The 16,203-nt window shown below is 39.9% G+C and overlaps 1 protein-coding gene across 4 annotated transcripts in view; it reads left to right on the top strand.

Moving 5' to 3' along the window:
* Positions 1–12,161, top strand: part of COMMD1 (copper metabolism domain containing 1) — a 250,628-nt gene extending 238,467 nt beyond the window's left edge. For all 4 annotated transcript variants that reach the window (XM_001382114.4, XM_007476778.3, XM_056813949.1 and 1 more), the window contains one exon: positions 11,938–12,161. In XM_001382114.4, coding sequence (XP_001382151.2) covers positions 11,938–12,045 — 108 coding nt within the window. In that variant the 3' untranslated portion in view covers positions 12,046–12,161. The remainder of the gene's footprint in view (positions 1–11,937) is intronic.
* The last annotated feature ends 4,042 nt before the right edge of the window (positions 12,162–16,203 follow it).

Here is a 16,203-nt window from a genome sequence, read left to right as displayed (position 1 = left end):
GTCCAAGGTCTCCAGACTTGGCCAATATCTCAAACTGATGGGTCCTGTGGAACTGAAATGGAATTAGCAGAGTTCATAAGAATTCTTTCCAGCTGGGTGGCTCAGTAGATTGAGCCAAGCCTAGAGATGGGAGGTCCTAGTTTCAAATCTGGCCTGGACACTTCCTAGCTGTGTGACCCTGGGCAAGTCCTTAATCCCCATTGCTTAGCCCTTACCACTCTTCTGACTTGGGACCAATACCCAATATTGATTCTAAAACGAATGGTAAGGATTTAAAAAAAAAAAAGAGGAAGAATTCTTTGTCTTCCTTACCCCACCCCTCAAAGAAAGAAAGAGACAGACAGACAGACAGAAACAAAAAGAAATCTTTCCAAAGCTGCATCAGAATGTTAACTGACCCATAAAGAAAGGGTAAAGTTTTATGAGAACTTTGCAAGAGCATTAGTGTGTATGTGGAAACTGTATTGAAAATGTATTTTGAATCTGGTAACAGTTTTAATTGGCTTGCCTTATGGGTCTAACATCATAATTCCTCAGTACTTTGTTATTTTCAAGTTGTACTGATGTAAAATTGTCCTCCTGGAAAAAATTTCAGAATATGTTTACAGGCCTCGGCAATGAGATCATAAAATCTTAGGATTGGGAATGACCTTAGTGGTCATCCAGTCCAATCTCTCCCCTAATATAGGAGTTCCATGGTCATCTAGCCTGCACTTGATCTCTTTCAGTGATGAGGAACTCATTACTTCATAAGGCAGTGCATTCAGATTTTGGACAGCGATAATGTGAGAAAAGTTTTCCTTATTAAGTTGAAATCTACTTCAGTATAATTCTTATCCCCAAGGTCTAGTTCTGCCTTATGGAACTTCATTATCTTCCACAAGACAATCCTTATAGTAAATGAAGACAGCTATCATGTACCAGATTTTGTTATTCTCTTAAGCTAAAAAATTGCAATTCCATATTAGATTTAAAGCTATCATTTGGTGTGGAGAAGTAAAAGCCTGAGGGGTAATGTAATATATTTTCCAAATAAAATAAGCAGACTTTGTTTCTGTTGAAGAAAATCTTAAATTGAAGCATGCAAATTTAGACTAGATAATGGGTAAAATTCTCCAATTCAATGGCTAAGTGGGTTTATGAATTACTTAGAAAGGTTATGTAGAATCCTTTTCTAGAGGTCTTTGCAAAAAGATTAGTTTTTGTTGGTTTGGAGTGCTTTGTCGTGGTCCTGCCTGGAAGCAGAGTAATAGATTAGATCAGAGGTGTCAGACATTGCTAGCAGGCCCTTCCAAGTGCTGCCAAGCTGACTAAAATATAATTGGGAAATATTTATCAAAATAGAAATACAGTAAAACACAGATAACAAATTGTTAAACTTAAGTCAATATGCTACCCTTAGGGATCCTTATACCGTAATTAATGACACCCATTTTCTATTTGATTTTGATACCACTGGACTAGATGACTTCTCAGTGGCCTCATTATTATTTTTGTGGCTTCAGCTTTTACGTGTCAGAAAGAAAAATGTTTCGATATTTTAATTGACTTCTGTAACAGTCACAGAACTATAGAGTTGGAAGAGACCAAAGAACTTCATTCAATCTTTCCTGAAAGATCTCTACTTGGGTGGAAGATAGAGGGGGAGGGGAAACAAATATTCACCATGTTCTGGAGCATTCCATTCCACTTTTTGAAAACTTTGATTCATAGAAAGCTTTTTCTATCTATCACTAAGCTTAAATCTCCCACTTTGAAACTCTCACCCTTATTCCTAGTTCTATCTTCTGGGGCCAAGGAGAACAAATCTAATCCCTCTTCTACTGGCAACACTTTAAATACTTGAAGACAGCTATCGGGTCCTGCTGACTCTTTTCTTCTCCACTCTAAACATTCCTCTTCTACAAAGATTCTCATTTCACAGGAACTCAAAATCCTTCACTATTCTGGTTGCTCTTGCCTGTATGTGCTACGGTTTATCAATGTCCTTTCTAAATGAGATGCCCAACCTTGAATACAGTGCTTAGAATGTGTTTTAGCCTCTGGCAACTAATATTGAACTTGAAATTCAACAAACTCCAATATTTTGTTCTGATGATCTGCTGGTCACATCTTGTGCTTAATGAAATTAGTTTGTTTTTTTTAAACCCTTACTTTCCATCTTAGAATCAATACTACGTATTGGTTCTAAGGCAGAAGAGCAGTAAGGGCTAGGCAATGGGGGTCAAGTGACTTGTCCAGGGTCACACAGATGGGAAGTATCTGAGGCCAGATTTGAATCCAAGACCTCCCATCTCTGGGCCTGACTCTCAATCCACTGAGCCACCCAGCTGCCCCATGAAGTTAGTTTTTTTCTAACTCACTTGTAAGAGTTATACACTAACTCTTTTTTTTTTTTCTGGGTTATACATGTATTATCATGCAAAACATATTTCCATATTATTCATTTTTGTAAGTGAGTAATCCTATAAAACCCAAACTCCAAAACATATAAACAAATAAATAAGTGATAAATCATGTTTTCATCTGAATTTTTACTGCAACAGTTTTTCTCTAGAAATGAATAGCATTCTTTTTCATAATTCCCTCAGAATCATCCTCACATTGATCATTCCACAGTATTTCAATTACCATGCATAATGTTCTTCTGGTTCTACTTATTTCACTCTGTATCAATTCGCATAGGTTTTTCCAGCTCTCTCTGAAATCTTCTTGTTCATCATTCCTTATAGTGCTGTTTCCCCATTGAGGGACATCTCTTTAGTTTCCAATTCTTTGCCACCACAAAAAGTACAGCTATAAATAGGTTTGTACATTTTTTTCCCATTTTCCAACTTTTTCTCTTGATCATCTCTATTTAGCTAAATACAGATCCGACCCTGTTGTACCTCTCCACCCTTCCACGATTATGAACTTCAGGAGCAAATATAGAATCCTACTCGGTTTTTAAAGCTCTTCATAACCTTCCTACAGTGTTTTATACCTTACTCTCTCCACATCCTCTGGGATCCAGTCACAGTGGCCTCCTTGCTGTTTCATTTCTCAGTCTGAGCATGGCTGTCCTCCATGTCTGGAACTGTCCCTGTCCTCACCTGTACCTCCTGACTTCTGGTTTACTTCAGGTCCTCGCTAAAATCTCATCTTCTCAAGAAGCCTTTCCCTGTCCTTCTTAATCTTTATGCCTTCTCCATGAAAATACTCCCAATTTATCTTTTATGTATGTGTATAAAGATCTACTGTACATGTGCATTGATGTGTGTATTTATGTATTTGGGGGCAGTGAGGTGCCACAGGGATGGGCCTGGAGTCAGAAAGCTCCTCTCCCTGAGTTCAAATCTGGCCTTAGACACTTCCAACCGTATGACCCTGGGCGAGTCACTTAATCCTATATGCCTCACTTTCTTCATCAAAATGAGCTAGAGAAGGAAATGCAAACCACTCTAGTACCTTTGTCAAGAAAACCCCAATAATCCAGCCATAGCACTGCTGGGTCTGTACCCCAAAGAGATAATGGACAAAAAGACTTGTACAAAAATATTCATAGCTGTGCTCTTTGTGGTGGCCAAAAACTGGAAAACGAGGGGATGCCCTTCAATTGGGGAATGGCTGAGCAAATTGTGGTATATGTTGGTGATGGAATACTATTGTGCTAAAAGGAATAATAAAGTGGAGGAGTTCCATGGAGACTGGAACGACCTCCAGGAAGTGATGTACACAGAGACTAATACACTGTGGTATAATCGAACGTAATGGACTTCTCCATTAGTGGCGGTGTAATGTCCCTGAACAATTTGCAGGAATCTACAAGAAAGAACTCTATCCACATTCAGAGGAAAAACTGTGGGAGCAGAAAAATAGAAGAAAAACAACTGCTTGATCACATGGGTCGAGGGGACATGATTGGGGATGTAGACTCTAAAGGAACATCCTAATGCAAACACCAACAACATGGAAATAGGTTCTGATCAAGGACACGTGTAATACCCAGTGGAATTGCGCGTCAGCCACAGGAAGGGGCGGGGAGGGAGGGAAAGAATATGATTCTTGTAACCAAGGAATAATGTTCTAAATTGACTAAATAAAATTTTCAAAAAGAAACCAAAAAAAAAACAACCCCAGATTGGGTCATGAAGAGTTGGAAAACACGGAACAACCAACATCATATGTATGTATAAGTGTATATGTGTGTATAAAATATTGTGAGTTCCTTGAAAAGGAAGGGGCCTGGTTTTTGCCTGCCTTACTTTGTATCCCAGTACTTAGCACAGTGCTTGGAACATAGTAGGCATTTAATAAATGCTTGTTGTCTAGGCTTGAAAAGTTATCCCTGCCTGAGGAACTTCCATTGTTCCTTATTGCTTTTAGGATAAAACAAATTCCCGTTTGGCACTGAAACCCTTCACAGTTTGGCTGCAATCCTTACGTCTAGGCCTATCTCCTACTTTTTCCCCTCATGTACTCTGCAATCCAACTGACCTGCTTGCTGTTGCCCATACATACTACTCCATTTCCCATCTCCTTGCTTTTGAACAGACTGTTCACTCCTCCTTCCTAACTGCAGTCCCTTCTTCTCCCTTGGAGAAACTCTCTTCAGGCCTCTACAAGTGACTCCTCCTGCATGAGGCCTTTCCAGATTGCTTCTTGTTGTTAGTCCTCTCTTGCCCCCCAAATTTGTATAAGTCGTTTATATTTACTAACATAAACATTTATGCTCCCAATAGAATCTTAGCTCAGCCTGGGCAAGGACTGTTTTGCAATTCTTAATAAATCCTTATTGAGTTGAAGAATATGTGCCAAGATATTTAATAAACAGGTATTTTTAGTTCTCTCTTCTCTCCTACTTCCTTTCTAGTAAAACCAAGAAAAAGAAAGGTGACTTTTCTTTTAAATCCAACTATTCTGAGTTTCTTTAGTCTTTTATCACTGGCAAGATAAACAACTCAAGATTCAGTGTTCTTTCAAGTTTGACCAACTCCTTCAAGGTCACCCTAAGCAAACACAAAACTTGAACAAAGCCCCATGTCTATTTTGCAATAAATCCTTATATTCTTTGCAAAATATTCATTAGCATTTTAGGGTGAGGAAAGTTAATATTAATTTGTACTCCTTTTTGGCCCCCCAAAACAACCTTTTGATTTGAAAGCTAAAAATGGTTGATTTTAGGGCTAAAGTTACTAACCAACTTCTCCCCCCCATGCTGAGGCCTGGTGGAGACAAGATCTTTTTTTAATCTGTAAACAAGAAATCTCTTGGGTGGTAATGTAATTAAATGAGTCATGTGGCCATTCTGAATGTCCAGTGGTTATTCCTGGCATCCAGAAGACCTGCCTCTTATCCTGATTGAAGTCTGAGTCCTCCAATCAGAGAGGCTCAGGAAAGGGACATCAGAAAGAACATAAATTGACAGAAGGGATCTGAAGTCAGCCTTTTATTCCTGGTACCAGGGACTCAGGAGGGTGAGCAGCATCTGGCTGGCTGGCTCAGCCTGCTCTGGAAGGAGACAGCTGAAAGAGCTAACCAGCCACATGAGGCTTATACTGCTCTCTCTCTCTGGCTCTCTCTATCCATTTCTCTTTCTCTCCCTTCCTTTGCTATTACATTAAATTTTTCTCAGTTACATGTAAAATTTCTTAATAGTTTAAGATTTTTGAGTTCCAGATTTTCTCCATTCCTATACCTCTCCCATTCTTGAGACGGCAAACAATTTGATTTCAATTATACCTGTGAAGTCATGTAAAATGTATTTCCATATTAGCCATGTTATGAAAGAAAGACAAACCTCCCCCCCCCCCCTGAAAAATAAAGTTTAAAAAAGGATGCTTCAACCTGCATTCAGAAGTCCAGCTAAGTGTCTCAATAAGACTAATGAAAGAGCTGTAGACTTTCAAGACTTGAGGACCCATTCTTAGTTTCACCAATCCAATTGGCTGGAATTAGTAGATGAGTTCAGTACGAGACGGCCTCATACAGCTTGGGCACATAAGCTGCTTCTATTATTACTATTCTTCCATTGTTGAGAATTGGTTTCTATTTTGTATTAAATGAAAACTTGGACATGTCCTCGAGTTAATTTAGAATGTGATGCTTAGACAACTCCCCTACCCATTCTACCCCAATACGTATACTGAGAAGGGCTAATGTATTCTCCTTAGCCAAGGAAAGCTGCCTTCTGGAAATCTCAGCACAGAGCTTCTTCTTGCTTTCGGCAGTTTCCATGGAGAGTGTTAGTGGATGTTACAGTATGAGTCAGCAATATGACAACAGCACAGGATGCTTTTTGCAAAATGGACTCCTGACCTCACTGATTTGAAAGCTCAGAAACTGTTTCAGAAAACTTGAACTGTCTTCACCTTACTTAATGCAGTTCTCCAGCAGCAAGATGACTTAGAAGATAGATCGCTCAATCTAGAGTCAGGAAGATGAGCTCAAATTTGACCTCAAACACTAGCTGTGTGACCCTGAATAAGTCATTTTGTTGTGTGTGGGGGTTTTAAGGTGAACCCCCAGGATTCAGGAAGGGTACCTTTTGCAAGGATGCAAGACTCCGAAACAGCCTAAAAATAAAAAGAGAAATTTATTAATTTACAAGGTAATGTTAAATCTGACCAGGAAGACTGCCTTTTAGGGGGAACAGCATGAATGGGAAAGCTGTTCTCCAATGACATGATTTCTGGGGTCTTTATACGCTTTACAACAGTGGAGATGTGACTTTGTGCCACACTGAAGACATGACTCTAGAATGGTATGCACTGAGGCATGGGCAGGGGGGTTTGGTCATCTGACCGAGGTCTGCCTGAAGACTGGGGATGACCCTCATAGTCTAGGGGACATGACAGGTCTTTGTGATCTGAATTGTGATTTGATTTTCCTTAGGGCCTAGTAACTAGTACAGGGGTTCCTAAACTTTTTTTCCTGGGTCATAGACCCCTCCTCAGAATGTTTTTAAATGCACAAAATAAAATACATAGGATTATAAAGGAATTCAATTATTTTGAAATATAGTTATAAATACTCTTTTTTTCCAAGTTCATGGAATACAGGTTAAGAACCCATGAACTAATTATTCAACCATATGTTTCACTTTTGCTTGCATGTAATATGTTTAACCCCTTTAGACTGTAAGACCTAATTCCAGGGAATAGATGAATGGAAAGGAGGATTCTGTCACTCATGCCAAAGTCCTCATTCTTTGATTTTTCCTCCTTGTTGTTGTTGTTGTTGTTTTTTAAGTTATGTTAGTCTCTGGCTCAGTTAGTTATATAACAGAAGGAAACAGAGATCAGAGACCTCAGAGGTGCAGTTTGGAAGGATGAAAGGGAATCTAAGAGCTAAAAATGGTTGTTGCTTTTTTTTAAGAAGCACTGTCTTAGTCATTTCTTAGTAAATATAATAGTTCCCAAATGTCTTCCTCGCTATTTGTGAATTGGCAAAAAGTCTGATACTAGGGCAGCTAGATAGCTCAGTGGATAGAGCACCAGGCTTGGAGATGAGAGATCTATTTTCAGATCTAGCCTCAGAAACTTCCTAGACATGTACACAAATTATTTGAACCCATTTACTTAGCCCTTACTGCTGTTCTGCCTTAGGACTGATACTTAGTGTCAATTCTTAGACAGAAGATAAAGATTTTTTTTAAGTCTATGATACTAGTATCTAGTACCTTCCTGAAGATTTTAAACAATTTACTCAAAAACTCTTGGGCAGTATTTAGAAGATCCAAATTCCCGGTTTAATTTGTAGCAATCCTTGGTTTAAGAGAGAAAAGAAACACTGGATTGCTTTTTGGCATTTTCTGATGAGAATTACCTAAGTGTTAAAGAACTAAATCATAGACAAAGTGCTTAAATGTCCATTTCTACACAAGAACACTAGTTGTAGAGATCATTGGATCTTGGAGCTGGAAGGTGCCTCTTTCAAACCCAATGTAGGAATCCTTCCTGCCACAATCCCCAAAAGTGGTCATCTATCTTCTGATTAAATTCCTCTAGTGACAAAGAGCTCACTACTTTTGAGGCAGTCTGTTCCAAGATTAGATAACTGTAGTTTTTGATAAGTCCTTTTCTTGAGTTGGGCTGAAATCTGTCTTTATGTCATTTCTACCCATTGTTTCTAATTCTGCTTTCTGTATTCAAATCAACAAGCAATTAGTAAGTGCCTACTATGTGCCACATACTCTAATAGAGAAGACAAAGTGCAAACAACTATGTACAAACAGGAAAAAAATTAAAGTTAATCTCAGAGGAGACATAATGGCATTATTAAGAGGGACCAAGAAAGGCTTCTTGCTGAAAATGGAATTTTATCTGAGATTTGAAGGTCCTCTAGGAGGGAGAGATGAAGGAGAGAATTCCAAATATAGGGGTCAACCAGTGAAAATACACAAAGTGAGGAGATGGCGTATCTTGTTTGAGAAAAAGCAAGAAGACCACCGTCAATAAATCTTAGAATACTTGGAGAAGAGGAAGGTATAAAAAGACTGGAAAGGTAATAAGGGAACAGGTTATGGAATGGAATTCCTATTTGATCCTGGAGATAATAGGGAGCCAAAGGAGTTTATTGAATGGGAAGAAAAGTGGTCAGGCTTTAGGAATGTGTGGAGTGAAAAATTAGTGTGTTATTCTCAAGTTATTATTAAGAGTTATTAATATCTCCAAAAAGTTAGTAAAAACCAGTCCTCTCCCACCACCACCCCAATCCATTTCTCTCTTCAAGCCCCCTTCAAGACAAGATGACAATACCCTTCTCCCTGTAGGACAATGTTTTGAATTGAATCTTTTGAGTTTGTTTGGGAATTTGCCTGAGGCAGGAGTCCCAGGCTGGACTGTTCTTAGACCCTGAAGTACTCAGGATCCAATCCTAAATGCCAATCTTGAGTACCCTTTTGTCTTAGAAGTCTCTCCAAAGGGGCAGCTGGCAGCTGGGTAGCTCAGTGGATTGAGAGTCAGGCCTAGAGATGGGAGGTCCTAGGTTCAAATATGGCCTCAGACACTTTCCAGCTGTGTGACCCTGGGCAAGTCACTTGACCCCCATTGCCTAGCCCTTACCACTCTTCTGCCTTGGAGCCAATACACAGTATTGATTCCAAGATGGAAGGTAAGGGTTTAAAAAAAAAAAGTCTCTCCTATTGTATCTGAAGCTTCTGCCAGAATGTCAAACCCTAGAGCTGGACTGATCCTCACATCAACCCCTCCCAGATAATCCAGTCCTGAACTTTTCTCTTTGTTTCTGTCTCCAACTTCTTGATCATTTCTTTAAAATGTTAAAATACTTGTATGTACCTACTGTAAAGATATTCTCTAAATTCTTAAAGATGTTAATCAGATTGAATATGTCCATTATAAAGCCATTTAAAGTTCTTCAGCATTCTATCTTCAACCACAGTAAAAAAATGTTATAATCCCTTCTGGGAGGCTTGATTGTATCAGGATTCTCCTATAAATAAGGGTTTTGGGGGGGAACTTGGGGGCATTTGTGTCTCTCTCAATAAAGCATTATATTTTAAGTGATCATTTTCCCTGGTCATATTTCTGAATAGTGATTAAAGAGGGTGTACTTTGAAATTTTCAAGGTCCCTCTCAATTTCCACTTCACACAGGAAGATCAACGGTTGAGTTGAAGACAGGCTGGATTGGGGAGATATATGAAGCAGGGAGACTAACCAAAAAGCTATTGCAGGACACCATATATGAGGTGATAAGGACCTGGACTAGGGTGGTAAGTGTCAGAGCAGAGAAGAGGAGATAAGAAGATAGAATTGATAGGCGGTGTGTGGATTTGAGGATAAGAAAGTGAAACTGAGAGTGACTAGGTTGTGAGCCTGGGTAAATAGAAAGATATTGTGTCTTCAATAATAATAGGAAAATTAGGATGATTAGAAGGTTTAGAAAAAAATATTCTTCTTTGGGACAAATAGTTTGAGAGGTCCAATAAGCAATCATAGTTTGTTCTGTAGCAACATAGAGCAAAGTTTCTCTTCTGGATGACCTTTAAATATTTAAGAATTGCTATCACATGATTATTTAGTGGATTCTTCTCAAAACTGAATATTCCCAATTCCTTCAACTATCCAGTCATCTGAAATCCTGAAACACATAGTTGACATAGTTAAAAATTCAAAAAAATTTAAAACTCACTATTTCCCTCTTTAAACTGGTGCCTCCTTCTAACTTTCCTAGTTCTATTAATAGTACTGTCGTAGGGTACTAGAGGTGAACCCCTGGAGTCCAGGGTACCTTTTGCAAGAATGTATGACTCTGAAACTTGACTTAAAAATAAAAAAGAGAAATTCATTCATTTAGAAGGTAATGTTGAATCTGGCCAGGAGGCCTGCCTCCTAGGTGAAACAGCATGGGTGAAAAGCTGCTCCTTGGGAGGACAGCATGGATGGAAAAGCTGTCCCCCAGATGCCATCAATTCCGGGGATTTTATACTCTTTACCATAGTGAGGATGTGGCTTTGGAGCAAGGGGTTGGGGGTGGTTGCCTGAAGGCATGGGAGTGGTTCTCATGATTTGGAGGACAGATGAGGTGTGTCTCTTTGTCCATCTCAAATCAATGGGATAATCAAAGGAGGCTGATCCTCGAGGTCAGATGTTTTGGGATGGGAGTCACAAGGACCCAAGGGAGCAAAGGAATTTCCCTGATAATAGTGTCTGAGTTTCTGGAGGTATCGTGCCCATGGCAGTACCTCTCCTTTGCCAGTTGCCCATAGTTGAGACCTCAGATTCACCTTATATTTTTCCTTCTCTCTTATCCCCTACATAAAATCAATTATCAAGTCTGGAGGAATTACTTCCAAAATCTTTTGCTTCTACAATCCCTGCTTTCCATTCTCATGGCCATCACCCTAGTTCAGAACCTTATTATCTCTAGGCCATTCTATATGGTGTAGAATCATAGAATCTTTGCACTGGAAGTAACCTTAGAGATCATTCAGTTCAACCTCAGGATTTTCTAGATGTGGAAACTGATGCTCACAGAGTCTATGGGACGTTCTCAAGGTAACACAACTGATCTGTGACAGTTGTAGCCAGAACTGTTTTCCTGCCTCCCTGCTCAGCATTCTTTCCTCTCCACTGTAACATAGCTGCCTTCATAGCTATCGGAAGCCCAGGCTAATGTTTGTATAGCCATTTCACTGAGTCAAAAGACTGTTATTCCAAATGATTAGATATTTCCTTCTCTCTGTGGGTAGACAGCCTTCCTTATGAAGGATACTCATTCAGGCTTCTGAGCCGAAGAATTAGATTCGCAGAAAGCAGTCCTGTATTGGCCTCAGTCAATCTGGTCGGCCTATATATTGTTTGGTCATCCCTCCACCCCTGTTCATAAACGACACTGGCCCATTCTTCCCTCCAGGAAAAAGAGTAAAAGTCTAAATATAAAATGTTATGTAATAAATGTAAAGTCAGATCGAAATAGATTACATTTTAATTAAAATACATTTAATCTACATTTAAATTACAATTTAATCTACTTTGGAACCTTCTGGTCTTCTTACACCTTATTCCCAACCACATATTATTCTGTGATTCCACGGCACTGGCTTCTTTGCTCTTTCTTGCATGAATCACTCCATCTCCCAGCTCCATGCATTTTCACTTTCACTGGCTGTCCTATTCCTGCAATCCTCACTGTCTGTGCCTTCTGGCTTCCCTCACTCCCGTCAGAACCTAGCTAAAAGCCCACCTTCTGCAAGAAGCCTTTCTCCATCCTCCTTATAGAATGGCTTCCCTGCAAGATTACCTACTTAGTATCCTGTCCATTATTTGTATACAAGTATTAACTTATTGGGTTCCCCATTAGACTGTGAGCTCTTTAAGATAGGGGGCTGGTTTTTTCCTCCTTTTTATTCCCAGGGCTTAGCACAGTGTACACAGCAGGCACTTCATAAATATCTGTTGACTTGACCTGACTTCCATCCCTTTTTGTTTTCCAGGAATCTGAATGTCTGTGTTTGGAATTTGATGAAATCAAGCTCAGCCAAATCCTGAAGAAGCTCACTGAGGTGGAAGAAAGCATCAACACCCTGACAAATCCTGCCTGACCATGGAGATGACTGCAGAAGAAGTGAGGGAATTTGCTGTAGAAGCCACCATCAACTTCTAACCATTTTCCTCTTTTCTGTATAACATTCCACTTCATTAAATTCTCAAACTAGAATATTGCTTATTTGACTTGCTTAGAGTGGAGAGAGGGAAGGGGGGGGGTGGGGCTTTTTTCCCCCTGATAGACCTCTTGGACAGTCTGATAAGCCTCTGGACACCTCAGGCTCTTGTTTTTAAGTGAATAAAAATAAAATACCTAGGATTACAAAGGAAACCAGTTATTAAAATATTTTTAAAATTCATGGGCTTCACTGAAATCTCTCCACAGACCCTATGAGAGTCCATGGAATGCAAGTCAAGAACCCCTGCCCACTCTAGAGCTTTGTTTCAGTGGCTATGGGAAGTGAAGAATGTTCAGAAATTTTTGAGACAAATGATGTATCCATGGTAAACCATGCAGATAAAAGGAAGATTAGGAGGAAAATCTTTCTGTTAAATGTATTCTACTGAGGACTTCCATTGAGAACCTTTACCATTGATCTAGCCTCTCATATTGGGGACTTTCTAGTGCCAAATTAGCCTCCCAAAATGCAACTTCAGCTAAGTTAGAAGCATTAGGAGGGCCTGCCATAGACTTCGGCTACAGCCGATTCCAAAGGACCCAAAGGAAATTCAAGGAAATTTTGGAACTGACTCAGACATTTGGGCCAGCTCTGGGTTAGCCTTAGGTTTTAGCTTAATTGGGGGATTTTAGGCTTCTGTGCTAGCCTCAGCTAGACCTGTATGTGTAAAATCTAAAATTATATCTCTAATGATAAAAATATTATATTTTACGAGGTTTATTAAGGATCATTAGAAATCAAGAAATAAAGAGGATACAAAATAAAAACCACATGCCCATGGCTGGTTAGCCATTTTCAGCCATCCCCACTCACCACCATCACTGCTGATTGTTGCCCAAAAAAGAGAATGGGGGAGGAGTTACTGCCAGTTAAGTACCAATAATGTGGTCCTGCCAATGCGGAAACCCAGGAGAGATTATGGGGAATTTGGGGAAATACTAAGGACTTCTGGGGAATGAAGTCAAAGGTTCAAAAATCTCCATTTATACATGTGGAATCTCCTCATTCGCCTCAGTCGGGGTAAAAAGAGAAAGGAATGTAGACTGCCATGGTACAATTTGTCTGCATTAACCATAATTAATGTGATGGTTTGCTATCCTCCTTGAAGCTAAAGAATAAAATATGAGGCTTAGCAGGAAAATTATATCAAATTTTGGGCCAAAGTTCAGGCCATAAACAAGGCCTTTTCAGACAATGACCATCGCTTAACAGGTTTTGCCACCTAGTATTGATAAGATTCGAAACCACAATTCCCTTAGGATATAATGTGTTCAAAAATGTGGTTTTGTAGGTCCACTGATGAGAGTCCATGTCATTTCTAATGAACTCATTCCATGGCGGGAAGAAGACTTCTCCCCTTGAGCTCTTTCTCCTAGCCAGCCAACAGATACTTTAGAAAGCTGCCTTGGCATCCTTGCTCAAAACATTGACTTCCTCCCTGATTAAAACCATCCAGGCAGCTATCAAAAAATTTCCAAAGGGGTTTTAATGGGGCCCTTCATAAAACATCTTGAAACCACCTCGTCAAAAAGTTCAGAATAGCTTGTGGCTCGGCCCGTGGAGCTCTAAGATCTGGACCTGGGAACATGTTGCTAGTATCTCCCACTGTAAAAGAGAGGTCAACACATTTCACAAGATAACAGGATACCAGAAATCGAAGGAAAGATACCGCAGAGTTCCGTGGAGATTATTTATTCACAAACTCCAGGAGCATCTTTATTAGTCTTTGGGAATGTCCCCTGTGACCATAACAGAACCCAGACTTACAGCTGTGCTGATTCTGTGGCAGTAGCAGATACAAGAGAGGAGCTGTGCTTTGAGCGACATTTTACCTTTTCCCCCAGCCTAAAACTCTGGACAAGTGGTCAAAATACCACAGAAAACACACCCAGTTTTCCAAAATAAAGAAAGAGCCAGAAGCTATAGGGTTTTTTTCCAAGACCATTTGACAAAAGAAATAATACACACTTGCACCACTTGGTTGACTCAGAGGCTCTTTGAGTGAGTTCATTTATTTGGATTCTAGGGTTTGCATGTGTCTAGGCACAGAAACACCTTTATCCACTTCAGTGAGGATGAGGAATACAGTCTGAATAGCCAACATGCCCATGAGCTGTTAAGTTACCCAGAAGTTCCCTTATTTTCCCTTTTTCTCTCCCACCTTTGTGATCTAACATTAGAAGAGTTCTGCTTGGAGCAGAGGGGTAGAGGCTCCTTGATCACTTCTCAGAGGGTTTGCAGAGAAGATTCTAACTCAGATATGAACTGGATAAGTCAACTTCTGAGGATCTTTACAACTATGAAATTTTAAGCAGAACTAGACATGAGGATTCATTGTTCTTAGCCCAGACAGCACCTTCCAGAAAGGATTCTGATGGAATGATGGTAGCAATAAACACCACGTCACAAATTATCTTGGGCACATTCTAGGCCAAGAGAAAGCATTAATTTTCCCAATGAAGTTTGAAAATAAATGTTTCAGGGGGCAGCTGGATGGCTCAGTGGATTGAGAGCCAGGCCTAGAAATGGGATGTCCTGGGTTCAAATCTGACCTCAAACTCTGCCTAGCTGTATGACCCTGAGCAAGTCACTTAACCCCCATTGCCTAGCCCTTACCATTCTTCTGCCTTGGAGCCAATACACAGTATTGACTCCAAGATGGAAGGTAAGGGTTTAAAAAATAAATAACCAAATAAATAAATGTTTCAGGGATTGAGAGCCAGACCTGTTGCAGTAGAAAGGACCTGGGTTCAAATGTGGCCTCAGATACTTCCTAGCTGTGTGAACCTGCCCTAATTGCCTAACTCTTACTGCTTCTGCCTTGGAACCAATACTTACTATCAATTCTAAGCAGAAGATAAGGTTTTTAAAAAAAAATATGGTTCAACTGGTGAGCCCAAATATTGACAAGGAGCAGGAGACTTTGATTTCTTTCTCAGAGCCTATTTTGTATATAGGTGGAATATATCACAGTTCACCTGGCTTCGTGTGAGATACCCACCTCCCAGTACTTTCTTCGTCAACTGGCTGATGCCTGATATTTATTAAAATATTTATTAAAACTTCATTTATTTACTTTCATTCTTTTAATTTACCATGTTAATCCCCCTTAAGATATCAATATATGCAGTCAAGTCTGGCATCAGAAACCCTCAGTTCAAATTCAGCAGCCTAGAACAATGGGCTAAGATATATAAGAAGGAATTACATAGGGATGAATGTAAAAGTCTACTCTTGAGGTTGCAAATTTCAAGTACAAGACAGGGAGAGGTGGGAAGACTACAGTTACTCTGAAACAGATTTTTCAGTGGGCCATAAATGAGACAACAGAATGGCATGGAGGGCAAAACAAAACAACCGAATGCTATCCTAGACAGTTTTAAGAAATATGGATAAGATGAAAGAAGGAATCATTGCCCTGTTCTCTGCCCTGCCACCTCTAGAGCACTGTGTTCATTTCTTTTTTCTTTCTTTTTTTTTCTTTAAACCCTCACCTTCCATCTTGGAATCAATTCTGTGTATTGGCTCCAAGGCAGAAGAGTGGTAGGGGCTAGGCAATGGGGGTCAAGTGACTTGCCCAGGGTCACACAGCTGGGAAGTGTCTGAGGCCAGATTTGAACCTAGGACCTCCCGTTTCTAGGGCTAGCTCTTAATCCACTGAGCTACCCAGCTGCCCCCTTACTGTGTTCATTTCTAACCACCATATTTTAGAAAAACCATGGAGAAGCTGGGGTTTCATAGAGAAGGTCAGCCTTTTTGACCAGGACTAGGAGAGGAGGGTCTCAAAGTAGAGAAAACCTAGAATAGTCTTTGAGTATTGGAAAGACTGGCATTTGGAAGAGAATATAGACTTGTTCTCAACCCCAAAGGGCAGGACTAGAAACAAAGGGGGGAAGCTGTAGAGCAACAGGTTTAGGCTTGATATAAGGAAAAACTTGCTCACAATTAGAAAATGGGATCCCTCTCAATGGAGGTCTTCAAGCCAAGATCAGATGAGCATTAAACAGGCGTGTTATAGGGAGAACTCTTGTTCAG

Source organism: Monodelphis domestica, chromosome 1 (assembly GCF_027887165.1).
Source record: "Monodelphis domestica isolate mMonDom1 chromosome 1, mMonDom1.pri, whole genome shotgun sequence".
Taxonomy (NCBI): Eukaryota; Metazoa; Chordata; class Mammalia; order Didelphimorphia; family Didelphidae; genus Monodelphis; species Monodelphis domestica.
Note: the sequence above shows the minus strand (reverse complement) of the source record. Positions and strands in the feature narration are given on the sequence as shown.